General features: G+C 42.6%; 3 protein-coding genes across 4 annotated transcripts; 1 reads left to right on the top strand and 2 right to left on the bottom strand.

Annotated features, from left to right (window-relative positions):
* Nucleotides 1–1049: 1049 nt before the first annotated feature.
* On the bottom strand, nucleotides 1050–10749 carry sar1ab (secretion associated, Ras related GTPase 1Ab). Its single transcript, XM_061228685.1, has 7 exons — nucleotides 10624–10749; nucleotides 9261–9330; nucleotides 8599–8718; nucleotides 8352–8417; nucleotides 5789–5892; nucleotides 4487–4618; nucleotides 1050–3177 (listed from the first exon to the last, which is right to left on the bottom strand). The coding sequence occupies exons 2-7, from the start codon at nucleotides 9316–9318 to the stop codon at nucleotides 3061–3063; spliced, it is 597 nt and encodes a 198-aa protein (XP_061084669.1). The 5' UTR covers nucleotides 9319–9330; nucleotides 10624–10749; the 3' UTR covers nucleotides 1050–3060.
* A 1071-nt stretch (nucleotides 10750–11820) lies between these two features.
* ppa1b (inorganic pyrophosphatase 1b) lies at nucleotides 11821–19321 on the bottom strand. Of its 2 annotated transcripts, XM_061227459.1 has the most exons (12): nucleotides 19077–19321; nucleotides 18645–18886; nucleotides 17165–17229; nucleotides 16777–16830; nucleotides 16364–16483; nucleotides 15076–15162; nucleotides 14609–14735; nucleotides 14385–14512; nucleotides 13462–13547; nucleotides 13139–13214; nucleotides 12859–12898; nucleotides 11821–12103 (listed from the first exon to the last, which is right to left on the bottom strand). In XM_061227459.1, exons 2-12 carry the CDS (start codon nucleotides 18703–18705, stop codon nucleotides 12072–12074), a joined length of 876 nt encoding a protein of 291 aa, XP_061083443.1. In that variant the 5' UTR covers nucleotides 18706–18886; nucleotides 19077–19321; the 3' UTR covers nucleotides 11821–12071. The 2 variants fall into 2 exon arrangements, with proteins under 2 accessions (XP_061083443.1, XP_061083442.1); XM_061227458.1 differs by lacking the exon at nucleotides 19077–19321 and having other exon boundaries at nucleotides 18645–18952.
* A 10-nt stretch (nucleotides 19322–19331) lies between these two features.
* On the top strand, nucleotides 19332–26448 carry eif4ebp2 (eukaryotic translation initiation factor 4E binding protein 2). The gene is made up of 3 exons (XM_061227460.1): nucleotides 19332–19696; nucleotides 21157–21327; nucleotides 22979–26448. The coding sequence occupies exons 1-3, from the start codon at nucleotides 19564–19566 to the stop codon at nucleotides 23008–23010; spliced, it is 336 nt and encodes a 111-aa protein (XP_061083444.1). The 5' UTR covers nucleotides 19332–19563; the 3' UTR covers nucleotides 23011–26448.
* Nucleotides 26449–27904: the final 1456 nt, after the last annotated feature.

Here is a 27904-nt window from a genome sequence, read left to right as displayed (position 1 = left end):
ATTTAATTAGCTCAATCGTTTACGCGTTCTATCATTTTTAATCACAATCCATGACACAAACAGCAGCTGGTAAATGTTCTTGTCTTGCAGCATTTTATTGTGGTCTAATTTGCGAGTGAATCGGTCATGATGTATATGGCTACTGAGCTGACTGAGCCTGGGTAACTGGTGGCAGCAAAATCCTGCATGGCTACACACGGGCCCTCTAGGACTGGTGTTATCCATCCCCGGTCCAGTCATTGAAGATCTCGGGAGGAACCCGACTATAGGGAGGTAAAGCAAAGTTCCGTGACATCGGTTGCAGGTTGCCATCCATAGACATATATACATGTCTATGTTGCCATCGGCCACTGCTTACAGGAATGTGTCCTATTTCTAATCAAGTTTATACGTTAGAATCATGCCAGTTCAGTCCGTTTTTTTCAATCGGGAGTCGGGACCAGACACACTGACACACTGTCCGGTGGCATTAGTATGGTCCAATTGTGGAGATTTCTTCACTATGTAAGCATTATGCTCATATCAGCTTTCCGCCTCGCGGTAACCATATCGGGAACGATACTCCTTAGGGAGGGAAAGCGGATGTATCAGGAACGATACTTCCGGTATACTGCTCCCTATTAAATAGACCGGCGAAAGTTAAATATAAGCAAACCATGTAACCTAATGTTGAAGTCTGGATTCAAAGCATTCTTTTCATGGTTTAAATACGTAGCTGAATACTGACGTAGGTGTAATAAAGTAAAAATGTTCCTAATAAAGTGCTCTGTGAGTTTAGATGGCAACATTTTCAGTCTGTGTTTATAAAGATGAATGGAACCACAAATTGTATTTGTGATTACAAAATGTTCGCAGAAATATCTTATGTCTGGATTTACGATTACACTTGACAGTAGTATTATTTGACAGTAGTTTAACTCCAGAAGACTCTTTAATAATATTCAACATTGATAAACATGCACTGATAAAATGGGACTTTTATAGGCTAACACAAAATCCATCGCTCCTTCAGGCAGCTTCACTGTTATAACACTGGATTAAGACACAAATAAAGTTTGTACAGATTTATTTTTCCCCACAACACACTCGTATGATACAAATGCACATTGCACACAGGCGATAATGTGGTTTTATGAAGCTGAAACACGAGGTCTGTGCTTTTGGAATTCCCACACTGAACATGACTGTCGTTACACAATAACTGCATACAAAAACATATTCAATATGAGCCATCGGGGCAAAGCTATATCTCGGTCAGAGTGGGAATACCCAAATAAACGCAGCAGTACCTTTAAACCGTATATTTGTAATCATAATCAATATGAATTCCTTCAAGTTCCATCAGGTCTGTCCATTTTACATTATCTACAGACATACAGGCAGTTTGACCACTGCATGATAGTTGTTTTTAATGTAAAAATAAAGATCCATGCCGCTACGCAAGTATTCTCATACCCTAACTGTTCCTCACAGCGGATAGTCAAAAAATACTTACTGCACTATTTTAAGACTGGCACAGATTAATGATTTAACTGCGTACTCAAACTGTATACAGCGTAGACTTCAGTATCTACAATTGTGTACAGTACTTATACAATATTGCTCCACCCCATAACCACACATCCCTACAATAAAAAAAATGTTTTGTCACTCCCTTTAATATTCTAATTTTTTTTTTTTTTTTTTTTTTAATGCATTCCAGAGATAAAAGCAAACACATTGTAAATAAATAATTGTAGCTTAAACTTAAGAATAAAATAAATAGTGACTAGTGTTGGCCACAAAGCATCAACAGTGTAAAGTTCAGCTCGTTCTCACTGACAGAGGAAACCCATATTAGTTTAACAGCATTTTTAACCATAAATAAATTACAATCTTAAATAGAAGGTGAAAGCCTTTTTCACGTTGAGGGTCAATGCTTTTTCGTACAGTCCCCACAAACATGGCGTGTCAGGTGGAGCTTGAGCCGGAATGGCCGACAGTGACACCCAGTTTCTTACTGTGGCATGACCATGAATGACCCAACGTGTCAGAGGCCTTTGCCAGTGCTGCCCTCCACTCTTCTCCTAACTGAACTCTTTATTGCTGTGGTTTATTATTACTATTATGTCACTTGATGCGCATGATTATTTGCCTTCGGAAAAGCAATATATCCATCACTTAACACGGGGGTCTTCGCTTGTCAGCCATTTTGTGAAATTAAATTCACGATAAAATCAGAAATGACACATTATCTGTGACCGTCTGCATAACAGGCAATACTACAGCAGGGAAAGCCTTCTGATTATATTTTGCTTTGAAGTTTTAGGCTGGCTTATTAAAATAAAATGTTAAATGTTGAAATACTTTGTGCTTCTGATACGCACACACCCTGCTTTTTATTTTTAAATAAAATGTGAACTTTGATGCACAGTCAAATATCAGTCCTCTACATTGCTTGCTGTGGATGTCGTTAACCAAACTGCAGGCGTTAGCATAAAAATGTAATGGACGTTAAAATAATTACACTAGTCATGTGACCTAAATTATAGAGAGCAGTTCAGGAATACACGATTACAAATGAGCTGCAATTGCTTTTTTAGAGACTTCAAAATACAGAACCTGGTGTTTATTGGCACATTTCTCTCCGGAAAGGCAAATCGGTCAGATATAAGTCCTGGGGATTGCTATAAAGGTTAACGGTATGTCTTGGCTATTGTATATGCATTTTTTATCTTAAGACATTTATTTTCATAAATAATCCTACTTTTTCAATGGAAGTGAGCTGTGGGTATTGGTGCCATTTTTCCGGTGGATCACTGCAGTTCCTCCGTCGGTATTTGGGTCCCCCCCCCCCCCCCTCAAGATTTTTGTATAAAATTTTAAAACACACCAACATCGAGGTGCCTGTCGGAACTGTAGCGGATATTTTTGCAGAACTGGAACCGAGCGCGTTTTCGGCCGGGACTTGACGTCGCGCTCGGTAAATAAACACTTCCCAGCCCTCGTCGTCAGGTCCGGGTTCTGGAGGAGGGCAGGAGCGGTCTCGTGACGCAGGGTCCGGTGGGGTTCTGGGCGCGGTCAGTCGATGTACTGCGAGAGCCAGCGGAAGCCCTCGCCGTAGCCCTGCCTCTTCAGCACGCTGCACATGAACACCTCCATGGGCCGCAGGTTCAGGTCCTTCAGCGACACGCTCCCCTGGGGGGGGGGGGGGGGGGGACACAGAGCCGTGAGCGCCTGGAGCAACCCAGCCCTGGTCCTCTGCACAGTTAGTCTGGAGCAACCCAGCCCTGGTCCTCTGCACAGTTAGTCTGGAGCAACCCAGCCCTGCCCCTCTGCACAGTTAGTCTGGAGCAGGGATCATCAAACCCAGCCCTGTTCCTCTGCACAGTTAGTCTGGAGCAACCCAGCCCTGGTCCTCTGCACAGTTAGTCTGGAGCAACCCAGCCCTGCCCCTCTGCACAGTTAGTCTGGAGCAACCCAGCCCTGCCCCTCTGCACAGTTAGTCTGGAGCAGGGATCGTCAAACCCAGCCCTGTTCCTCTGTACAGTTAGTCTGGAGCAACCCAGCCCTGCCCCTCTGCACAGTTAGTCTGGAGCAGGGATCGTCAAACCCAGCCCTGCCCCTCTGCACAGTTAGTCTGGAGCAGGGATCATCAAACCCAGCCCTGTTCCTCCGCACAGTTAGTCTGGAGCAGGGATCATCAAACCCAGCCCGGCTCCCCTTACCTCCCAGGCCATAACATCAACAGTTAAGGGGCCAGCCTGTGGCCTAGTGGCCAAGGTACATGATTAGGATCCGGAAGGTTGGTGGCTCAAGCCCCAGTGTAACCACAATAAGATCAGAGCAGCTGCTGGCCCTAGATCAAGGCCCTGAACCCCACATGGCTCCAGGGGGATTGTGCTTAGTCTAACCAACTGTAAGTCGCTTTTGGATAACAAGTCGGCACATAATAATGTGTAAAATGACACATTATTATTATAGTGCTACTGATAGGCTTCACATCCTTGAAGGCAGTGATTTGATGATCCCTGCAAAATAAGCAAGGCTACATTTAAAATACTTTGATTCCATCCATCCATCCATCCATTATCTTAACCCGCTTAACCTGAACAGGGTCACAGGGGGGCTGGAGCCTATCCCACACACGCCATTCACTCACACACTCATACCTACAGGCAATTTAGACTCTCCAATCAGCCTAACATGTCTTTGGACTGTGGGAGGAAACCCACGCAAACACCGGGAGAACATGCAAACTCCACACAGAGAGGCCCTGGCCGACGGGGATTCGAACCCAGGACCTCCTTGCTGTGAGGCGGCAGTGCTACCCACTGCACCGCCCAATACTACGATTGCTTATTATATATTTTTAAAGGTGCTATCAGACAGTGTTAGCTGATTGAATTGGCACTGTAACTTACATCGATTTTTTATTTTCACCTTAAATATAAAATGAGAGCGCAGCCCCAGACACAAGGCGGTGGCGGACATTTTGAGAGCTGACCTTCCCAGTGGTGTGGCCGTGGAGCCCGAACATGAGCCTCAGCCCGTCCTCACTGACAGCCTCCGGCCGGTCGATCTTATTCCCCAGGATGAGGATGGGCACCGTGGAGATGGTCTCGTCCGTCAGTAACGCCTGAACAGAGGCCCCCAGGTCACATATTACACACACAATACACAACATTAACAGCAACACACAAACACTGCACTCTCACATATTACACACACAATACACAACATTAACGCCAACACACAAACACTCTCACATATTACACACACAATACACAACATTAACACCAACACACAAACACTCTCACATATTACACACACAATACACAACATTAACACCAACACACAAACACTCTCACATATTACACACAATACACAACATTAACACCAACACAGAAACACTGCACTCTCACATATTACACACACAATACACAACATTAACACCAACACACAAACACTCACATATTACACACACAATACACAACATTAACACCAACACACAAACACTCACATATTACACACACAATACACAACATTAACACCAACACACAAACACTCACATATTACACACACAATACACAACATTAACACCAACACAGAAACACTCTCACATATTACACACACAATACACAACATTAACACCAACACACAAACACTCACATATTACACACACAATACACAACATTAACACCAACACACAAACACTCTCACATATTACACACACACAATACACAACATTAACACCAACACACAAACACTCACATATTACACACACAATACACAATATTAACACCAACACACAAACACTCTCATATATTACACACACAATACACAACATTAACACCAACACACAAACATTCTCACATATTACACACACAATACACAACATTAACACCAACACACAAACACTCTCACATATCACACACACAATACACAACATTAATACCAACACACAAACACTGCACTCTCACATTTACAGACACATTAATGTTTACGGCAGAATGTAAACACACTGTAAAATTTCCCACACACCGGGAAATATAAACAATTAGAATTGGTGCAATTATTATTATAATTATTTTAAGCTTCCAAAAATCATATTCTGCCACTTCTCTTATTGTGTGAAGCTTGAGTTAAGTGGAATTCATTCAATTGAAACTTTTGTTCAGACTTCCGTGAACTTGTTAAACATGAAAGTCACCGGTGTTCCTGCAGCTTCAGCCATGCAGTTACTGGTTAAAAACAAAATGGTGGTGAGAAATGGAGCCATGAAGAAGGACCACCACACAGAGCTTACATCCAGTTCAACCTTCGATTCAGCGAGGCGTTCGTGATCTGCACAGTCCACCAGAAAAACGATTCCGTTTATAGCGGGCAGGTAATTCTTCCAGACCCTTCTCGCTGTAAGACAAAACAGCAGAGATGTCGGTCCTCGTGGTTCTTAGCCGTCAGCATGCTGGACACGGCTGGCCTAGTTTCCTGGCCATTGGAGATGTGAGAAACCTCCCGTACGGATGGCACATCTCCTCTCCACAGGAAGTTCCACATGAACTCAGCTCATAACAACATGCGTACAGTGAAAAATACAGAGTACTTTAACTGCCAAAACAGGACGCTATACCCTTTTAGGTAAAAGAGTAGACTTAGTGCCTTGCATGTCAGCCAATCGCCGTTGGTGTGTGAGTGTCTGCGAATGGGCGAATGAGAAGCATCAATTTTACAGCGCTTTGGATAAAGGCGCTATATAAATGCCAGCCATTTACCCTTTATCAGTAGACACCAAAACTAAAAACCGAATCATGCTAAAATTATGAGTCATCATTAACAACATAACTCCATATAAATGTGCACTCTTGATCTCATACCTTTTCAACAAATGAAAATGACTGCTTTATTATTGTTTTTAGCCCTATTGAAACCCTACTAAATTGAGATTTGGGTGCAGCCAGTTCATATTGGGCTTGGGACTGAAAGACAAATAGGCTGACTCTCAATGACATTTAATCAAGGCTTGCAGTAACTTTTTTTTAAACACTACATAATTAAATCATAGTCATTCTGAGGAAATGAATCACTGTGCACTTATGTTAAATAACTTTCTCCTTGATGATCTGCGGGGAGAGCTGAGAGCTGCCAGCCTGGTTGTAGATGGCCGCGCTTTCTGCCAGCGATTGGTCTCATAAGCGTAATTCAACCCGGAAAGAGCTGGAAAGACTGTGTAAACTATATATAACGCGCGGAAACTAAATACAACAACCGCTTTTCACGAGACTGCAGTGGACGGCACAGGGGTCAGATAGTGTTTGTCAACACACTGCTCGGGACACAATCGAATGGGCAAACAGCTTTGAGAGCAAAGAGCTTTGAGTTTAGCCCGATTCAATCACACCAACAGGATGCCCATCAGGACAAAAATATCACTGGCAGGCGAAAACCAAACTGATGATGTGAACTACATTAATGCATTTGATGTCTGTCTCTATGCCTGTATCTGTCTGTCTATATGCCTGTATGTGTCTGTCTCTATGCCTGTATGTGTCTGTCTGTATGCCTGTATCTGTCTGTCTGTATGCCTGTATGTGTTTTTTTATAGGTTGTATAGGTCTCACTTGGAAAAGAGATTAATATCTCAATGTGACCACCTATTAAAATAAAGGATTAATAATAACAATTTGCAAGAAAGGCATACAGCGGAGTTCACCAGGCTCTAAAAGTCGCATCATCAAAGACAAATGTCTTAACTGACACGAGGACCATCAGTGTTCAGTAACACTGCGAGCAGCACAAGGCGAAAAACAGATTCACAGTGTACTCCTGCCGAGAAGATTGAATATATTAGTATGTATAAAATTGACAATCTAAGTTACATGCTTTGGGATCCATTTAACCTTTTAAAAATGTATTTTATACATATACTGAGAGCTATTCTGTTAGATTCATTATATGACAAGGACCACACACAGGCACACACACGCTGTATGACCATACACATAATATATGTGAAGTATATACTGTCTGCTGTAAACCCATCGTATAGCTTCAGACCTGCAGGTCCCTGACTGACCAGTGGGGGTCACTGTCGAGGAGTGACACACTAACCCGGGCTGACCGGAACCCTCCATCCCTGCCTCACTCCTGCAATCGGCACTAGAGCTGGATTCTCAAACACGCTGGTGAGCTCATACATCATACATGTACGAGAATAGTGTCTTCATACATCATACATGTGCTAGAATAATGCCTTCATACATCATACATGTGCTAGAATAGTGCCTTCACAGGACGAGCTAACTTCTGTGCACGTTTGTGTGGTAAAACTTTAAAATAAAGTTACACAAATTGGCATTAACTAATGTTGTTGTTAACCAACTAACTACTGAGAGGTCAATCTGAACAATTTTGCTTATGCATTTGTATAGAATGAATTAATGTTAACAATAAAGTACAATAACTGCTGATAATTCATATTGGTATTTTTAAAGGCATTTAAAAAATATTTTAAGGACAAACAGAGAATTCCACTGGTTTTCATAAAATTGCATTTTCATTACAAACATACTAGGGTGAGTCTGCCCTCATCGCCAGCCTTAATATGAAACTTCCAAATTAGCGGAATTCACCCAATATTCAAAACTCACATGGCTTTGTAATGTAATTAACCACAGCAGTGAAATCAATTCTTAAGCGTTGGTGTCCTTCCACATCCATTTATGTCGTGTTTGTTTTCAAGGGCTAAAGGGATGATTTCCCACTATTACTGCCATAATGACGAGGACCTTTTTCTGTTTTCGTGTGACGAAAGGGTCATTCGAAAGAAAAATCTGATTGACTGACTGCGTGGTTGATTTTTCCATCGTTACCTTGTGCGTGACCGCCAAGGTCAAACGTAGTGAACGTCATTCCAGCGATGGTCAGCTCCTCCGACGCTGCGAAGGGAAAACACGGGCTGTTTGCGACGCCATCAGGAGAACGAGCGCATGCACGCGCCAATGCTTACATCCGACTCTTCATTTTAAGATTACCGTGTGCAGCACTGTTTTAAAACGGCCTTCCAACCATTTTCCAAACCATTGCCATTTTTTTGCATGTGAGCATAATCTTCCTTACTTGGGTGTAATGTGGGGACATGCTGTCCAAGTCTATCGTCCTTGAGCATGTGTAGTAGTGTCGTTTTTCCAGCATTATCCAAACCCAGGAATACCAGCTTCCCTGATTTTCGATATAAACCTGGAAAGAAAAGGGGGAATCTTAAAACAATACACCCGTTCCTCTCATTTAAATGCAGGGCCGTTTCCCCTCAAAAGTGAATGACCTTTTTAAGCAATTAACTTTATTTTGCTTCTAGAACATTTATTTGCCATTTTCAAAAACTACTTTACTCAAAGTGAAATAAAGCAAAAAAAATTCACCGCACCTACTGAATGAGCACAAACAGTATATATAATGACACTTACTAGTTATTACCTATTACAGTACTACATCAAAACGGGGTACAGGGGAACTCAGCACGTTTAGTTATAACCGTTCACTCCACAGCTCAACACAGAATAAGCTAATGTATCATCCAGATACGAATTTAACTTAATTTTGCACTAAGGTTAGATGCTGAAGTCACATGTACACTAGCACATTGTTTGACTTGCAATGAATGACACTTTCAATACTTTCGAAAGAAAATTACCCACTTTGACTTAATTTGAAAATGACCCAGTAGCATTGAAATCAAACCACTAAGCACAATGCACATGTATCATTACATTGTACTTTACCTAAAAGCTGAAGCACGCTGCTAAATCCTCGGTAGATCCAGTCAAATATAAATGACATTTCTGTTGCTACCTGAAACAAAATGTTTTTCATAGGTTTTGTAATCACACAGTTACAAATGCAAGGTCATCAGCGGATCAGTGATCAGTCACATTTTACATTCGTTCAGAGGTGTATTTACATCAGTAACACAGTGTTTGTGGAATGACGCGTGACAGCAATTTACTTTTGTGTCATTGCTCCCGTATGTTCACCAAGACAAAGCACACAAACTATCAGAGCAATACAATCAAAACAAAGAAAGAGAGAGGGGCGAGGCTTAGTAAGTATTCACTCAATTATTTGAGTTATTCCAAGACACCTCTCAGATGAACGTCAGACGGTAACTTACAGCAAGTTAGGCTAAATGCAAATACTTTTTCCAGCAGTTTGCGCAAGCTAACGATAACACAGAATGCCTGACGTTGACCGAAATGGATGCTCGGCTCAGAATCTAACCCGGGTTAACCTGTGCTTCTTCCAGAACCAATGATTTAATGAAGTAGCTAATCCATATAATTTGCTAAGCCAAAAGCGCTGGGGAAAAATACAAGTAAATTAAACGTCAAGAAAACACATGGTTCTCTTCGGCTGGTTATGATCTATTCGAATGAATGCTCTAACATTATCTAACGTACTCGCGTAGACTTTTTGGCTATGGTTTATTTTAAGTTGGAGCCAGCAACAGATGATACGCGACACCATGCAAGGCACACACCTGCCAGCAGTTTGACAGCGCGGAGTAACATGACAGTGACCCGAGAGGCATGCGGGCACTCACTCTCAGGTTTAACATGTTAGCTGGCAAGCTAAACTTAGCCAACGCACCCCGTTAGCTGGGTTACGAAAAATAGACCAAGCTGAACTAAATTAATGAAATATCTTATTTCATTTAACCTCGTTGGTAACCTACAGGCACCTAACTAGCTAGCTAGTTGTCATGATCAAGTGAACTAGTGACTTACTGTGAGTTACCAAAGACTGCCAAGTATGCCAGCTAACGTTAGTAAAAGCAGCGTTAGCGTTGCTAACATACATAAAACATTATTTTGAATTGGTGAACCGCTTAGCGGCTGCATAAGCCATAGTACACCATTAGCCAGCTACCACATAAGGTACATAAGAATTAGACTAGTTCGCTCACTAACCAGCTGGGTAAATAAGACGAGCCGTACGCAAACAGCTGACAGGCTGTCAACCGCACTTGATTCGTTCCCTAATGCTACATTACGTTTCAGCCCCGTCAGTGCAACTAAACATATCAGTCGTTGAAAACTACCTTGGAAATATCTCAACCATAACATGTCAATAGAGTGCATGTTTTACCTCTTCGTGTCAGTATTCCTTCCCACTGATCGAGAGTCAGATGTTTTGTTCAAGACCCGACGCGAGCGTGAAGCTAACCCACAGATACAGTTCTGCGAGCTAGCTAACCACGAAAAGGGAAACGACTTCCGCCAATTATAAGGGCGGGAATTCCAAAATAAAAGCAGTTTTATTTATTAATTATTTATTTTTTTATGACAGACCCATACCAACCCCGATCCGGACACATTTGAGACATGTACTTAAAGATTCTCCAAAGGACTTTGAAATGAATATGTTTTTGATTTGAAAACCTCTGCTTCAGTAATAAGACAAATCAGAACACAAGTGTTACATTTGCTTTTTATATGGTGTGTAATAACCTTTCTAATCACTGAAAATAATTTCTTTTTTCAGCATTTTTTGGCAAGCTTCACACTTGTGTGCAGAGAAGTTGTTCCACGTCATGAGCATTGCTGTTATTGATAAACACCAAGTACAAAAGGTGTGAGCCTTGATATAAATATATATTTTTTCAAATACATTCATTCATATTCAATGAGTATATTTAACACTGAACCATGCAACCATGCATTTTGGCACTTTTGCCGGCATGAGAACTTCTAGGTGTCAGTCATTTCACTGAGCAGACAGACCTCATGATAGCAATGTTCATCTGTTGACTGATTTCATTCTATGTCCAGACTTTTGTAGTGAGACACATAATATCAGTGAAAATATTTCTGTTTTTACTTGTTTGGTAAAAAGTGTGTGTGTGTGTGTGTGTGTGTGTGAGTGAGTGTGAGAGAGAGAGTGAGTGTGAGAGAGAGAGAGAGTGTGAGAGAGAGAGAGAGTGTGAGAGAGTGAGAGAGAGAGAGAGAGAGAGAGAGAGAGAGAGAGAGAGAGAGAGAGAGAGAGAGAGGGGGGGGGGGGGGTGAGAGGGGGGAGAGAGAGAGGGGGGGGGTGAGAGGGGGAGAGAGAGAGAGAGAGAGAGAGAGAGAGAGAGAGAGGGGGGGGGTGAGAGGGAGAAGGAGAGAGAAGGAGAGAGAAGGAGAGAGAAGGAGAGAGAAGGAGAGAGAAGGAGAGAGAAGGAGAGAGGGGAGAGAAGGGGAGAGAGGGACTGAACTGGTGTTCTTGTGCACTTCTCCTATTGTTCTGTAGTTCACAAATAAAAAGTTTGGGGAATCATGGATGAATCTGAATTGATGCGACTCAAACTTTCGTAAACAGAAATTACTTTATTTTATAAAGCAGCCATTTAAGGCCACTGCCTACAGTACCTCAGCTGCCTATAACACATGTCAATGGCACATTTCAAAAACATTTAAATTAATTTGCCATGCAATGATTCCTACCTATCATTTTGTTGTGGTTTTTAAAATGTAGCTAAATATACCCCCATAGTGATTGCAGAGCTCAAGTGCTCAGGCCTCCACTCCAGGGCCACCGTGGAGGTAATCTTCTCTAAATCAGTTCTTCGCACAATAGAACCATTTGTCAACTGAAAATAGAAAAAAAAGAAAAGAGAAAGGAGTTAAGTCTATTTGGAATTACCAGTAAAAACACAAGAAACACAAGGCCAAATCTTTCTGCCTGCCATTTAACCCTTTCAGTGCCGAGAGTGCCATATGAAACTCAAGCATAACTACTGTAAAATCCCAAGTGCACCATATGGTAATCATGACATTACATTAATGGCATTTGGCAGACGCTCTTATCCAGAGCGACGTACAGTTGATTAGACTAAGCAGGAGACAATCCTCCCCTGGAGCGATGCAGGGTTAAGGGCCTTGCTCAAGGGCCCAGTGGCTGTGCGGATCTTATTGTGGCTACACCGAGATTAGAACCACCGACCTTGCGTGTCCCAGTCATGTACCTTAACCACTACGCGACGCTACAGGCCGCCCTAATCGGTAACCTTGATCTTATATCTTTTCAACCAATCAAAATGACTGCTATACTATTGTTTAGACCCCTATAAAACTGTAATACATTTTCTCAACCAAAGCCAAAACCCCTTTGGATTTTGGTGGAGCCACATCATATTAGGCTTGGGACTGAAAGGGACCATTATTTTGTTTCCCTTTTTTTGTTTTTATTGATCCAGGTAAGTCCCATTGAGCTAGAAATCTGCTTTTCAAGGGAGCCATGACAAAACACCAATACTCCAAAATGTGCAAAGGCATTGTAATTCTTAACTGCAATACCCAAATATATACAACAGAATACTCTATTAATATACTGAGTGTTACGCACCTGTGCATGGAATGGGTTCCTCACTCCCACAAGGGCATGTCTACAAATACGAGAAAAGGAATTTAAAAAAACTGTACGTTACTAGTTATCCCTGCAAAAGCAAGGCAAGAGAGAGGCAGAAGTTATCCATCCCAGGCCCATCAAATCACACATCAAATGCTCAGCGAAAACAATTTAAACACCTTACATCGTCTGTTTGCCAATCTTCCTACTGGCTTTGATGCGAGTATTGTGGCAATTGTTCTGGTAGACAAAAACGTCAAAATAAGAGCGTACTCACCGCCCTAACGAGTGCCTTGGCGTCCTCGTCCGAGCAGAAGTGCGGACTGTCTCCCCCCGAGACGCAGGTGTTCTTGCTGAAATATAAAAAAAATAAGCCGCCCTTGAGTCACCATCACACCCCCACGCTCCATGTCAATCAAACTAAAGTGCATTTTTATGGCCCCCTCCATCTCCTAAAATTGGAATAAAACAGGTTGGAAAAGTATGTTAAGAGGACAAGATACCCAGCTAAAAAAAATGTAAACAATGCGAGAACTCCCTGGCCTCATTTTCTATGCATTTGTAGCTGTAAATGGAGTGCGGTTCTTGCCGGTCTCTCACCAGTTGAGATCCCCGGCGTTGGTCTGCTGAGAAACGAGCGCCTTCCAGAAGCCGTGGGTGGCCTTGATGGTCTCAACGGCGAAGTCCTGAGAGTAAGACAGAGGGGACGATTAAATTCATTCAGCTCCAATTAATCTGGCCAGCTCAATAACCAAATCAACGACGATGAAAGTATCACTGTGAGTGAAACCCTTTAAATCAATGAGATTATCTATCAGTACAATCGGCAATTTCGGATCATGGTTGATCTACATCATTCTCCATTGTCAAAACTAAAATAAGCTACTAAAAGCAATTCAGGTTAATGACCTTGCTCAAGGGTATGATGGCTGTGCCTCCGACTGGCAGTGAAACCCGCAGCCTCTGAGCTCCAGACTCAGTTCTGTGAACATTACCCTCCACCGCAGGTCCAGTGATATGAAGCAGCATTGTTATAGGGCACCTAAGGTGTTCTCACAGTACTCAGTTCATGGTATAATTGGAGTACGGCCCTAACCAGGAGCAGGGAGATGGCCAGTGATAACGAGCTAAAGTGATAACGAGCTGGGGTGATAATGAGCTGGGGTGATAATGAGAATGCACTGGTTGATAATGAGGTTATTTCTCATGCCTGTTCAACTGCAGTCCTTAGCTCTGAGCAAGGCAGCTGCCAGTGGGGTGAAAGGTGGTGACGGTCATAGGGGCCTACAGCCGGAGTAATATTCTTTCAATATTTCCAGAATTTCAAGCAGCTCTGGGGTTCTGCAGAATCTCCAGCCTCTCTTCAACTTTTTGGAAAGTAAAACATTAACTGAACAATTTCTCCATCATCTTTCCAAAACAATTTAAACTTCCAACTGTTGCATTCCACTTATAGGTCTATGTTCTATTACGCTGACCATTGCAATATACAGCAGTCGAACACACAGCATAGAATTTAATACCTTGTCTTTGAACTCTCCGTTGAAGGCAAATTGGTTTTCAGGTTTTCCATCCGGTACTTTGTACCTCTTGAACCAGTCAACTGTGGCCTCCAGGTAACCTGGCTTCAGTCGCCTGACGTCCTCAATATCTAAAAAGAAAACGGCAAAGAATCAGGATGTTAAGACTTCAACTCCACTCAACACCACGAGCGTGCCACACAATCTGAGCCAAAATGGAGTCGTACTGTTGAAGTCCTTTGCCTCAGGGTCTTCCACGTTGATGGCGATGACTTTCCAATCAGTTTCTCCCTCGTCGATCATGGCCAGAACACCCAGGACCTTCACCTTAATGACCTCACCTCGCAAACACACCTTCAGGTCACAAAGACAGAACCAAATGCATGAAAAAACCCAGGCTGTTCAATTACACCACTGTTTAAGGCTTTCAGTGAACAATTACACAAGTTATGTCCCATGTCAAAAGTTACTGTAAAACAAAACAAAAACCTGTTAATGAAGGCCAGCTTCAGGCAAGAGTTTGTTCAGCAAAATTAGGTGTCAATCACATTTCAGTTCAGTCAACTAAGGAAACAAACTGAAATTACAATTCATGAATTTGGAAATTAATAATGTGGTATGTTCCAATGATGTTCTGTAGTGTTCCAATAATCAGTTCACCGGTGAGAGGCTTGGTGAAAGCGCGGGCCGATACCTTCGTGCCGATGTCACACACGTCGATGGGGTCGTTGTCGCCGCAGCAACCGGTGTCCCCGTCTTTGTGCAGAGGGTCCTCCCAGGTCTGCGGGAGAAACACAGCCACTAACGCGCTTTATTCAAAAACCAAAACCTTTATCGAATCAGAGCGTGAACGCTGCGCAGCCACTCACGCGCTTTATTCAAAACCGAAACCTTTACCGAATCAGAGCGTGAACGCTTCGCAGGCACTCTCACAGAAAAGGCCAGTTACACCGCGGTTAGCTCCAAAAATCGGTACACCAGATTATCTCGCGTGCCTGACCGAAAATGATTTTGACTTGCACTACCATAAAAATCCTCGTGAGGTCACTGTAGGCATTGCATTATCACAATCGCCCAACCAGTTATACCCTTGGGGATCAGTTTTTGAGCAACTGGGTTCAACAGTGCCCTCCTGAAAGATGCGTCGTCTCCCGCGGATACGTTTCAAACTAAGCACCCCCAAAGAATGACACGTGGGACAATTAAACTGACCGTGCTCAAATTGAATCACCAGTCTAAATGTGGAATTCGTGTTTCTACCAAATGGCATTAATGCAATATATTTAATGTCTTATTTAACTGTTAGTCAAGTTTTTTTTTATGTACAACTACCTTTCACGTCTATTTCCCATGAAATAGACGGTGAAAAATGTATGCTCCAACACAAAATATTTAAACATGCCACCTGACTGAAATTCTGTGCTCTGAAAACATCAGTTTATCTGATTGGTTGGTTACTGGTGGTTTCTGTACCCCTCAGGGTCCAAATACTATTGGCTGCTGCTTTTCATCAGATCTCAGCATGTCTTTGAAAACGGCCATTCCAGCCTTTTTTTTTTCTTTTTTACAATTTTAATGTCCGATTAACGTTAATTAATTAATGTAAATTTAATGAAAATTTGAAAAACTTTTTTTTTTTTTTTAACTGCAGTTGCTTTTGGCGGTTTGTTTCTCCAGGAAGAGAGTAATTTCCACACGCCGGTCAGGGATTGCATCAGTCGACCATGAGGGAGAACACCACGAGAACACAAGCAGCTCTGTGCCGAGCTGACAGCCGATAGCACGCACTCCCGCAGCTCAACATCACCCAGGGGGGTGCTACACGTCAGCGCTGGCTGAACAGAGTTCGCCCTCATCACCGTAATGCCCTTTGAGAGTGAGAAAAGCACGATATAAACACAAGGATCCATCTATCAATCTATACATCTACCTATTATTAAAACTTCTTCAAAAGACATTTAACGTAAAAAGAGACGGCTAACCTGAGGAATTGCTCCATAGTTCCAGATGTAGCCTTTGTGTGGGAAAATGTTGGCAACGTAACGCAATTTGCCCTTTTTAATGTCTTGCTTCACTGGATTTAGAGGTTCTTTTGTGGCGATCTGTAAACACAAAAATCCTCATAAAATAAAGCTTTCCGTCAGAAAGGACCAGGTGTCAAAGGAGAACGGACACGCACCAGTAAAATTTCACTCTCATAACAAATCATTTCTAAATGAAATCATAAAATTGAGAAATAAAATGCATCAACAAATAAATATGATTCAGATAACAATAATTAGGCTTCATTTTAAGCACGGTACTTTGCATGAAATTAATTGTGTCCATCTTACTGGCCGTCACCGTTAAATATAAGTTGGCTGCCGATACCATACTATACAAAAAAACACCATACCTCCATCTTTGCATTTGTCCATCTTGGTACTTCAACAACCATATGGAAGACATTCTGGGGGTCAAAAAACCATAAACCATATTTCATGAAAATAAGTCTATGTATGTGCTATACAGCATGCAGCAACACTAAACAAAACAATTCAAATAGCTCTGTACAAATAGGCTACTGTTTTTAAAAACATTTGAGTTAGCTTTATTGAATAAAAAATTACCACATTCTTCACAAGGTAAATGAAATTTAGAAATATGCCCCAGTTATCCATCACATTGGGTATTTTCTGAACAACTACTTTACTTTTACTTCACATGCAGAAAGATAAACTGATAAGTTAATGTTCTTCCTATGTTTCCCAATGATTGCCATTCAACTGTGCCACACAGTTTACCTGCGCTTCATCTGCACACATCGGTATGTCATGGAATGGAGAAATGTATTTTCCTTCAGCATTTTCTGCAAAATTACAGAATAAAATTAAAACTACAGTAGATAATCCAATACACACAAAGCATCGCTTGCACAAATGCTAAAAGTCACGAAGATAACATTTGTTACCCAGACCTGCTTTTATCTTGTACACACATACTGTACATTTGATACCACACAGCACGGGCTTTTTTTCCCCCCCTTCTACTTTTACTTTCGCCTTTAATCTCAAAAATTTTACTTTGACAGTCCAATGTTTTGTTTTTTGTTTTTAGTTTGCCCATGGCAGGCCTGCCTACTGTTATCGGCATGAATTTGAACTGCATGCGTCTTAATTTTTAGTCGTTAGGTGGCCAAAGCAAGTTGAATGGTGGGGCTGACATTACAATATTTTATCGTGGCATATCCCCCATTGTATTTGGCGATATGGACAGTGAACGTAAATGTGTGTGACTCCAAACGCAACCGGGAGTGATCTCTCCATATTGTAGTTGTCATGTTGCTCTCGGGAAGAGGTGGATATACGTGTCACACCAGCGACACAAGCAAAACCAGACACCATTTCGCCCTGATTTAATCCGTACCCGCCCTGTAATCTGTTTACAGCCTAAGTGTTGTTTCCAATCAATTGTGAATTTCCGCATGCGCAGGGCACGGAGCCCGGAGTTAAATTTAAATTATATCCGAGTTTCTACAATAATTCGCTTGTATCAACAAGCCCGTTACCATGTTAGTACTTTTATCGTGAGTTAACTGTATTATGAGTGTTGACGTGCATTTGTACTTGGGCATTGGCCTCCGGACTGCTGGACAGATTGCGTCATTTAGTTTAAGTGAGGTTTCAGCCTACGGACACTGGCTAGCTGTAGTAAAACGCCGGAGGTTATTCGTCCATCAAATCCAGGAATTTCATGGTCACTTTAATGCAGTTTACACTTCGTATAGCTAGATAGCTACCTTTTGAGATGACCGGACAAAGCAGTACATTTTCATAATCCCTACACCAAATTAGCGTTCTCGTTATACTTTGCATGTTGTAATTGTATGGTATTAGCAAGTTACCTATAATTTATGCAACCCAAGTAGCTAACTTTTACAACTAGCAAGTATATGTACTAGTAAGCCATCTGGTTAGACTGGCCAATTGAACTTGCATGTCAACTAGTTAACAGCAATTTGTTCACTCTGAACTAGCCCTCCGTTTCGACTAATCAAACTGAACTGGCTCTCACTACAAATTGTACGATGGATATGCGTGAGGATGCGCATCTAATCCAGCTAAATTTAGTTCGGTAATTATAGACCGACGGTTAGCTAAATTAACACATGTGCAAGGAAGCGGCCCCAATGAATCGGAAATAAAGCTTGCCAACGTCACCCTGTTCAGTGATAACTATATCGTTAGCGAACCGCGGTTAAGCAGAAAATAAAACTTCACTTACTGAAGAATATTCTGTAGTTCTGCGTGTTGGGGTTTCCTCTCTCTTCAACTGAGAAACTCATTTTATGAGTTATACAGTGCCGCAAACAGTGAAATCGGATTGTAGGTGCTATGTGTCAATGAAGCACCGTAGAATGTGCTCGGAGTATGCGCAATTCTCCACAATTTAAAGAAGGCGTGTCTTCTTTTCTTCTTTTACCCTTTTGAATCTGATATTTCGCCAAACGGGTGCGTTGCTGCCACCTACATGAAAATGGAAATAGTGCTAAAAGCATACAGGAAATGATCGCGTGTGTTGTGGATGGTGTGAGATAAAACCCAACTTCTGTGGAAAAACCCCAAAAAAGAAAGCGAGTCTAAATGAAGTGCTAAACTGGGGCAAACCACAATTGATAATAAGTATTCCCATATCTGTACCATTATTACCACTTACCTAATCAAAAATACAAGCAACACCTATACGTTATAGCTATACCTTTCTCCTGTTCCACTAAAGCTGCCACTAAAACTTTGGGGTTAAACTGATCCCCCACTCCTTTCATTTAGTTTTTTCTTGCAAGTTCCGCAATCTTAATTTCGGGGGTCACTGGCCCTAATGCGAACTCACACTTCCCGATAACACATTTGAAACCTCGTTTTAAGCAGGTTGCAGCAATGCGCAGTCAGACGCGAAACGGCAGGGGGAGAAGCCGAATCTCTGGACTGGAGTGACGTTTCGTGCGTTGACGTCATTTCCTCTGTGGTTGTGTTGTGCGTCCTGTCTGGTGGAGGGAGGGGACCGTGCGGACGGCTGGGAGGACAAGCGGAGAGAGAAGAAAGCACAGGGGTGCAGAAATAAGAAAGAGGGACAAGGCCCGGGTTTCCATCTGTCCTCGGGATATATATTAGGTTGAATTTGATTGATAACTGCATCGTGTGAAATGTCGAACAGTCGTCAGCTCAGTGAAAGCCGGGCCATCCCGACCAGGACGGTGCTGATCAACGACACAACGCAGCTACCTCACGATTACTGTACCACCCCCGGAGGCACTTTATTCTCAACCACTCCCGGAGGTAATGATGATCCGAAGTAGCTAATCGGTCACATACGCGTTAATTTTGTACGCGGCTGCGGCTTGCGTTGCGGCCTGTGCTTAACGCCACAAATAAAGTGTTCAAAACAAAAGGCATTCCTTGCACCGCCCCCGTGCAAGTACGTAGTCGACGATCATAGGTTGTGCTGCAGTGCAGTTTATTGATATGACGTGATGGCTTCATCGATGCACTGAAACAAAGCAATTTCAGGCACACCACGAATAATATTCAGCGATTCCTCTAAATATGATCGTCCTCGTATAATCGTGTATACAAAAAGTATTCTCTCCTCGACCGGAAGATGAACGTTGACTTTCTTGAAGCTATGTAAAACACCAAGGACCGATTACTGTGTGCTTAACTGGAGTTTTAAACCTCGGGTTTAAAGAACACCACCCCCGAGCTATAGATAACTAGAATATATGTTCGTATTTGCAGATACGCGGAGAAGCACTTCTAGTTTTATTGCAGTTTTGTGGTGTGGTGGTTTAAGCGGTCGCGAAGGATCACGCTCTGAACACTTAACAGTTTGGTGGTCGTTAACAGACGACGTGTGCAATAACACAGTCCTAATAACCAAAGAGATTATATTGCATCCCCTTAACAATAATGCAAATCGTGGATTTATAGTTTTGTAGTTACAAGGTTTTTTGTATCTACTATGAGGAGCTAGGTTGTGAGTTAGGGCCCAGAAATGATATGTACAAGCGTATGCATATTTCCGGGTAGCTTGCGATTACATTATTTGGAATATTCAATTTTAAGTGATGCCACAACCGGGATAGTTTATTCGGGTTTTGGTTATTGTAATACGTTATTTTCATGATTCCTATATCATTGACAACACCGGTATTGTTTTGTTTATTTGTCTTAATTAGGCCTGTCAACGTTAAGGCGTTGGCCAAAACGATTATGTTTTAATGATGAACGGTTTTTCCAGTTTTCTACATCGCATTGGGCAACACGGTGGTGCGGTGGAAAGTTCCGGTTCTAATCCCACCTGAGACCTTTCCGTGTGGAGTTTGTATGTTATCCCCTGTGTTTGTGTGGATTTCCTCCGTGAATTCCCCAACAGTCCAAAGACATGCTCGTCAGCATGATTGTGTGAGTGCAGTGGATTTGCGACCAAGGGTGCATTCCTGCCTCTCACCCAGTGAGATTACATTACAGTAATGGAATTTGGCAGATGTAAAGTTGATTAGACTAAGCAGGAGGCAGTCCTCCCCTGGAGCGATGCAGGGTTAAGGGCCTTGCTCAAGGGCCCAACGGCTGTGCGGATCTTATTGTTGCTACACTGGGGATCGAACCACCGACCTTGAGTGTCCCAGTGACGTACCTTGACCACAATGCCACAGGCTGCCGAGATAAGCTCAGACCCTTGGAGATCGCTGTCTCGCACGAGTCGGTGGTGAATAGGTGCGTTTCCCTTCCTCCCGCAGGGACCCGGATCATCTACGACCGCAAGTTCCTGCTGGACCGACGCAACTCCCCCATCGCCCAGACCCCCCCGGCCCACCTGCCCGTCATCCCCGGGGTGACCAGCCAGAACACCGCCATGGAGAAGAGGAAGAACGAAGCCAACAAGATGAACAACCACGACGGCAAGCACGGTGGGGCCAGCTCCTGGCGCTGTACGCGTCTGCATTCTGCGACTGAACGTTTCAGCTCAGCCCGCCTAAAGTGTTCATTAGCCAGCCACTCATTACTCATTACACACTTTGACTTGATTCACTGTCCCGGTCCTTTTCCCGGGAGTTTGGCTGCTGCAGGGGGTTTGGCTGTTGACCTCAGAGTTGGGACAGAATGGCTTAAATTCCTCTTCCAGGAAGCGGTGTGGAATTTGGCACAAAGCGGCAGGTTGATTAACTCTTGGCGCTGGACCTGCTCCATGGAATGCAGGAGCAGGCCTGCAGGTTCTGATCCGGTCTGTAGGTGCTGATCCGGACTGCAGGTTCTGATCCGCTGTCAGGTGCTTCCTAAATGTGCTTTGGGCTCCAACTGAACTTCAGATGACGATGATACGGGTATTCTAACAGCCTGAGATGGTGGCAAAGCATTCGTAAGGGTCCTTATTTGAAAATCGTGAACTTATTTAAAATTGTAAGTTGTGGAGAACATGCCAAGTAAAAGATCCGGAAAGTTGAAGTTTTGAAATGGGGAAATGCAGATCACAACAGTTTCTGAGAGTACGACCGGTGGAACGTACCACTTTCTGATTTCTGGGGGGTGGTCCCATTCGCTGCACCTGCTGCGCTGTCTGAGCAGGACCCTGTTAGCCTGAATCAGCCTCATGAACGGTGTGACCTTTGGAATGTGCATTTCAAAACAGTCATCTCTCCAGGCTCCCCAGCTATTTCACTCCCTGCATATTAACGGCCGGTTAGATTAGATAATACTTTACGGTTCGATTCGATAAAATTTGGTGCGCTTTCAGAAAGCAGCTGGAGATACAGGATTAAGAGAATAAACAGAAAGACTAACAAAACCAACAAGGAAATCATTTCATTTGCAGCGGGGCTGTTTAATAACGTGCTTTATGGGGCCTTTCAATAAACGTGAGATGGGTTCTGACCGCACCCAGCCCGACACAGAGTGTGTCAAAGGGAGTGTTTGGTAGTTTGGGCAGAGCAGAAAAAGAGATAAAGGAGACGGACGAGCCAGCTAAAGCTGCGCTCCTCTCCATTCACACACACTGACGGTGCTGAGTGAGGGCAGTGTTTATTACTCTTCAGCCCCCCCTGGTGGCCTAGCAGTGAAACACACTCTGTGTGGACGCCAGAGTGAGAGAGAACCGTCCACAGTTAAAAACCCTTGGAAAGGACAGACATTCCCACAGGGCTGAACACAGCGGTCCGCAGCACGGGCAGTGAGCCAGCGGTGCAGCTAAAGCTGATCCAGGTTCACACCCTAGCTGGGGGCAAGACTTTTGTACCCTGGAACCCTTGGTTTTTATCCAGCTGTGTAGATGGATTGTGTGAGCAGTGTTGGCCACTCTGGAACAGAGTGCTCAACTCCAGTGGCTGCTTGATAGTGGCTGGTTAATGCTTATTTAAAGCTAATCGAGTTTAAAGAACAGCCGAGTATATAGAAACCATAATGAAATTGGGAAGCCATTATAGCTCATGGCTTTGACCATTAAATGGTTTAACAGAGCCTGTTCTCTCTGACAGTGGTGATGAATCATTAGGCAAAAGGGACAGGGGCAGTGGGGCACTTTTAAAAAAATGTCTCTTTGCTTGTTTTTTTTATTTTTATTTTTAGGTGAGGACGCACAGTTCGAGATGGACATCTAGCGCAGAAGATGGTCGGCAGAGGCGTCTGATTGGCCCGGTACCTGTGTGGCAGTGGCTTGGCTTATAGAATCTCCTGCAGGCCCCTCCCCCTCTCGCTCTGTCTGTAGCAGCTGGGTTTATAGGGAACCACCCACTTAAAGGGACACACTCACATAGGCCCAACACAGCGCTGAAAACCTAAAAAAAAAACAAAAAAAACAACTCAAACCTGATCTGACGCTCATTTGATTTCCTCTGTCAGTTACTGTATCCCCCCCCTCAGTGAAACATATTTTGTCTGTTTGGGACACAATCCTTTTCTAAAATTACGGCAGTTTAACAAAAATTAGTAATGGGGATTAAAGCAACAAGAAAGAGAGGGTTAGTGTATTTCTGGTTGCCAGTTAGTGCCAGAGAGCTGCACTTTGATAAGAATTGATATGTCGGCCCAAGAAGTTTGTGATTTGGAAGCCAGCTGTGACTGAAACCCATTGCTTGTTTGAATCTCAGTGTTTGTGTTTAGCGCACATGCTTTTACTTGAATTGCCGAGTTTGCTTGTCCACGTTAAAAGGAATACGTTTCTGGTAGCACAGATAATCCAATTCAGTTTAACCATGAAATACTGTCTCTTCTCCTTTTGGAGACCACAAGGTGTCAGGCAATGTTGACAGTGAAAACCCTGTTTCATGAACCCACTTTTATTTTGGCAATGGAACAAGGAATGAAGTTGTAATTCCCAGCCTATGATTTCTCAGTCACAAGCTAGATGCAACATTTTGTTTCTTTTTGTTTTTGAAAAGTAAAAGATCACACTTTAGTGTACTTTGTAGTTCTGTTGGCATGTTGGCTGGGTCGTGTTACTGGTGGCAGTTTGTTATGGACCCAGTTGTTCTGTCATCATCAGTGATGGCTTCCAAATACAACTGGAGAACAGGAAACTGCATCTGTGTGTGATGTCAATGCCCAAACAAGAGTTATGGACCAATGTCTCTGTTCATTACGGATGATGGCTTTTTGCCCAACAATCATTTTGACAATAATAATTTTGGCATAATTTACAGACCTATTATGTGGACGAATACTAAAATATTTTATGAATTCAATATTTTTAATGACCATTTTCCCCAATCCAGCATTAGGCAGAGGTTTTCTATGTTGTTTGCAAAAATGCTCAACACCACCTCACGCAGGGAGAAGTGAAATGATGATGTGATGAATTATTTGTATTTTGTATTATTTGTTTTTTGAAGAAGGTGGTTTGGCGCTAAAGAATGTGATGAAACTGTTTGACTTGACGTGCAAATGAACGTGAAAGAAGCAGAAAACCTGGCCTAAAATCACACTTCCAGGGACACGTAGAGCAAGCAACGGTTTTGTGAACCTTTATTAATGTTGATTTACGCAAGGCACTGCAGCTTTTCTGCACTTTTGTTATTTGTATTAATCGGTGGGTAGGGAAGCACTGAAATGTCAGGTTGTTCATATTGGGATTTTCCTTTTATTTTATTTTTTCAAAGAACGTGACAAAATTGTCAACCAATATTCCTTTACAGGACAGCCATTCCAAATGTACAAAACATTGGCCTAATATCCAACCTGATTATTTTTGTTTAAATGAAAAATGATTGAAAACTTGAATTTTTTCCACATCTCTTTCTATGCATTCTATAGTTTTTTTTAGTCTTTCACGCTCCACATTTATTCTCTCAAGCATCGAGGCCAGACGCCAGGAACAAAAACAACACTGAAAAAATACTGAAAATACTGGCAGCATTTATCAGTAGGAAATTTCTGAGACTGAACACTTGCATGAAAGCTTGTGTCATATTTGGCATCCAAGATCCCACCATGTAAAATTGTGTCTCTGACATATGTCCATAAAAACATTTTCATTCAAATATTATTTAATCATAATCTATAATTCATGGAGAATAACCTGAAGTTTTATTTACATTTATGAACTGAAATTGGCCCACATTTTAAGAATAATATAAGAACTATTTTTGTTTAAATGTTGTGCAGTCATAAGCCAGTTTGAGTTGTGAGTTCAGAGCCTTTTATTGGGGAACCTGGACTCCAGAGAGTTATGACCTTCGTTGAGAACTACATACCACTTCCCAAAATAAGAGGGGTTATGGTTTGATTAGATTAATTTCCTTCTGTTTTTTGGGGGGAGTTTTTTTTCTCTAACTTCCCTTTGAGGTAAATGAGTCCTAGGTATAAAATTTATAGTGGCTAGCCACATGGCCACATGGTTACAAGTAACAATTAAAGTTTCAAATGCATTTTTACAAAGCATTCTTGCCACCATGCTTCTACAGAGAGGCCTTTTTCCGCTTTGTTTCTGTGTAACCAGCAATCTGTAGTGCTAAAAATAGAGCATGTGGAAAAAAACTCAAACGCTGAAGACCTTTCAAGATTTCCTGGCTGTAAGTAGCATGTACAGATGGCGTTTTCGTAAAAATGTGGGGTTTTTTTGTTTTGTATTTTTTCGCTTGAGGTAGCACTACCCTTCCATGGTCCTTCAGTAGAGACAGTCAGAGGCACATTAACGCACAATTTAGGGGCATATTCAACTATATTTAGGAGCAATATTGAAGCGTATTCTGTATCAATGACTACACATTCTGGATCTGGAGCATCATATGAAAACATAAGCTGCACACCAGGTTTTTTTTCCATGGACATCAGCTCCTGATATGCTTGACGTGCAACCGAACAGGAGCACTCCCCATGTGAAATCCTCATTGGGCCTTACTGTAGTTTAACCTGTTCACTCACCAGTCAGTGTGCCTAAGCCTTCATCTTTCCACCGTTAGCCGCTAAGTCCTTCATCCTTCTCGCGGTTTCATCTTCTGTTGAGCCTGAGATGAACGTTAGAGCTTTTGAGTGTTAATCATCGGAGTGAATTCATATATTACAACAAAACTCTCATTGTTTATTTTTTTTCTGCTACTGAAACCAGTTCTCAGTTTGACTGTGTATGGTTGTAATCATTGCTATTACTTGGGTGCAACTGCTCGTTCGATTGGAAACCGTTATTTTAAGGGTTGCCGATTTTTGTTTTCCTGTTATCACTCGAGGTTGACAAGCACCTTATTGACGAAGCTTCAGTATGCATTTGATACTGAAAATGTCCACTTTGGCATAATATTATCCCTTTCAGAATGGAATTAGATTTTTGGATTAATAGGTTTTTTCCCGAGGCACTTCCAGTGTTGCTGTGGAAACCAGCTCCTGACCTTTCTGCACGCTGGGTTTCTGAAATTATTGGAAACATAATATCATCTGATTTTATTTTAAATTTTTGTTCTGAGTAAAAAAAAAAAAGAAGAAATCAATAAAAAGCCTTGTAACTAAACTGTGTATGCCAAGAGAATGCCAATGCCAGTGCGCACTGTTACAACAAGATCAGTGAAATTCCTTAATAAAAAAAATAAAAAAGGATGTTACAACTATTTGCTTGCAAGTGGTGTTTCTTTTTTGTTTTCGCTGCTCTCCCTTTTTATGAGTTCTCAGCACAAGTCTATTCTATTCACAAGTCTATTCTATTCACAAGTCTATTCTGGTTACAAGTCTATTCTGGTTACAAGTGTTGCAACCCAATCTCCCCAAACTGGTGAACATGTCAACATTCAAACTGTGAGTGACTCTTCATACATATCAAGGGCTGGCAACCCTAGTGCCAGAGGGATCCTGGTTTTTACTCCATTCAAACCTATAACTGCGTAATCGGATTATTGGGCTTTAATGAACGAGCGACCCTGCGCACGATGCTTCACCACCCAGGCTCTGTATGATCTTCTGAAGCTCAAATGAATGGAAAACACCTGTGATCAAACTCTGATCGAAGGAAAGCCAGAAGCATCACCGGCCCTGCAGGACTCGTGTTGCCTACCCCTGCATTATGCACGTGCAGTAGACCAACAGGCACTGCCCAACTCTGCTCCTGGAGATCCACCGCCATGCAGGATTTCACCCCGGGCCTAATCTGGCGCACCCGATTCCGCAACTCAAGGAGATCTCTTGCTGTTGAGCGAGGTGTGCTTTGTTAGGGTTGGAGTGAGAACCTACAGGACGGTAGACCTCCAGGAACAGGGTTAAAACAGCCCTGCTCTATCTGTTGAATGAGGTGTGCTTTGTCAGGGTTGGAGTGAAAGCCTACAGGATGTTAGACCTCCAGGAACAGGGTTGGGCAGCCCTGCTCTAGAACCGGATCCTTCTTTGGCTGCGTACCTCTGGTTTCGAGCAGCTGGAGCCGTTCTCCGTAGACGACCACATCAGGACGTCTTTGGTTTCGTAGATGTGAAGGCCAAGGCAGGGTGTGGTTGCGTCGCTTTCCACTTCATTCATTTTGCAGGGGCTTTCATCCAGAAGAACCACTTAAAATAAAAGAGTCCATAACATTGGGTGAGTGTAAGTGCAAATCAATAAAGCACTACATTACGTTAACTTCTATCTTAGAACCACAATGCAAATCTTAGATTTATATCGCTAATGTCTATATAAAACCATAAAGCAGTTCTCAAACTAAAATCCTGAAGGCCACTTTGTCTGCTGAATTTAAAGCTCTTAAATTAAGTCATTGATTGGCTACAGAGTCTAGACATCTTGTTTCCATGGCCTAAAATGGCTGCCGAACAGCAGAGAACTGGACTGGAGTTTGAAATCCGTGCTGCAAAGCATGCTATTACAGTGTTAAAGTAATTACATGAAGATGGTTGGAAATAAAGAGGCAAGATGAATCTTGGGGATTCGATTCTGATGTTCTGACCTTTTTTTAGGAAGTTCGTTCAACCACAGAGGGGCCAGTAGTGACGACAGACTTGGAGTGTGGTTGGGGTGTGTGCAGTGTGGATGGAGATTGATTAGAGGGCAGAGTGCCGATTTAAACGGAATGCTACACATGCGGGT

The sequence above is a fragment of the Conger conger genome, chromosome 18 (genome assembly GCF_963514075.1).
Source record: "Conger conger chromosome 18, fConCon1.1, whole genome shotgun sequence".
In the NCBI taxonomy this organism is placed as follows: Eukaryota; Metazoa; Chordata; class Actinopteri; order Anguilliformes; family Congridae; genus Conger; species Conger conger.
The sequence above is the reverse complement of the archived record's forward strand: the minus strand, read 5'-3'. Positions and strand labels throughout refer to the sequence as shown.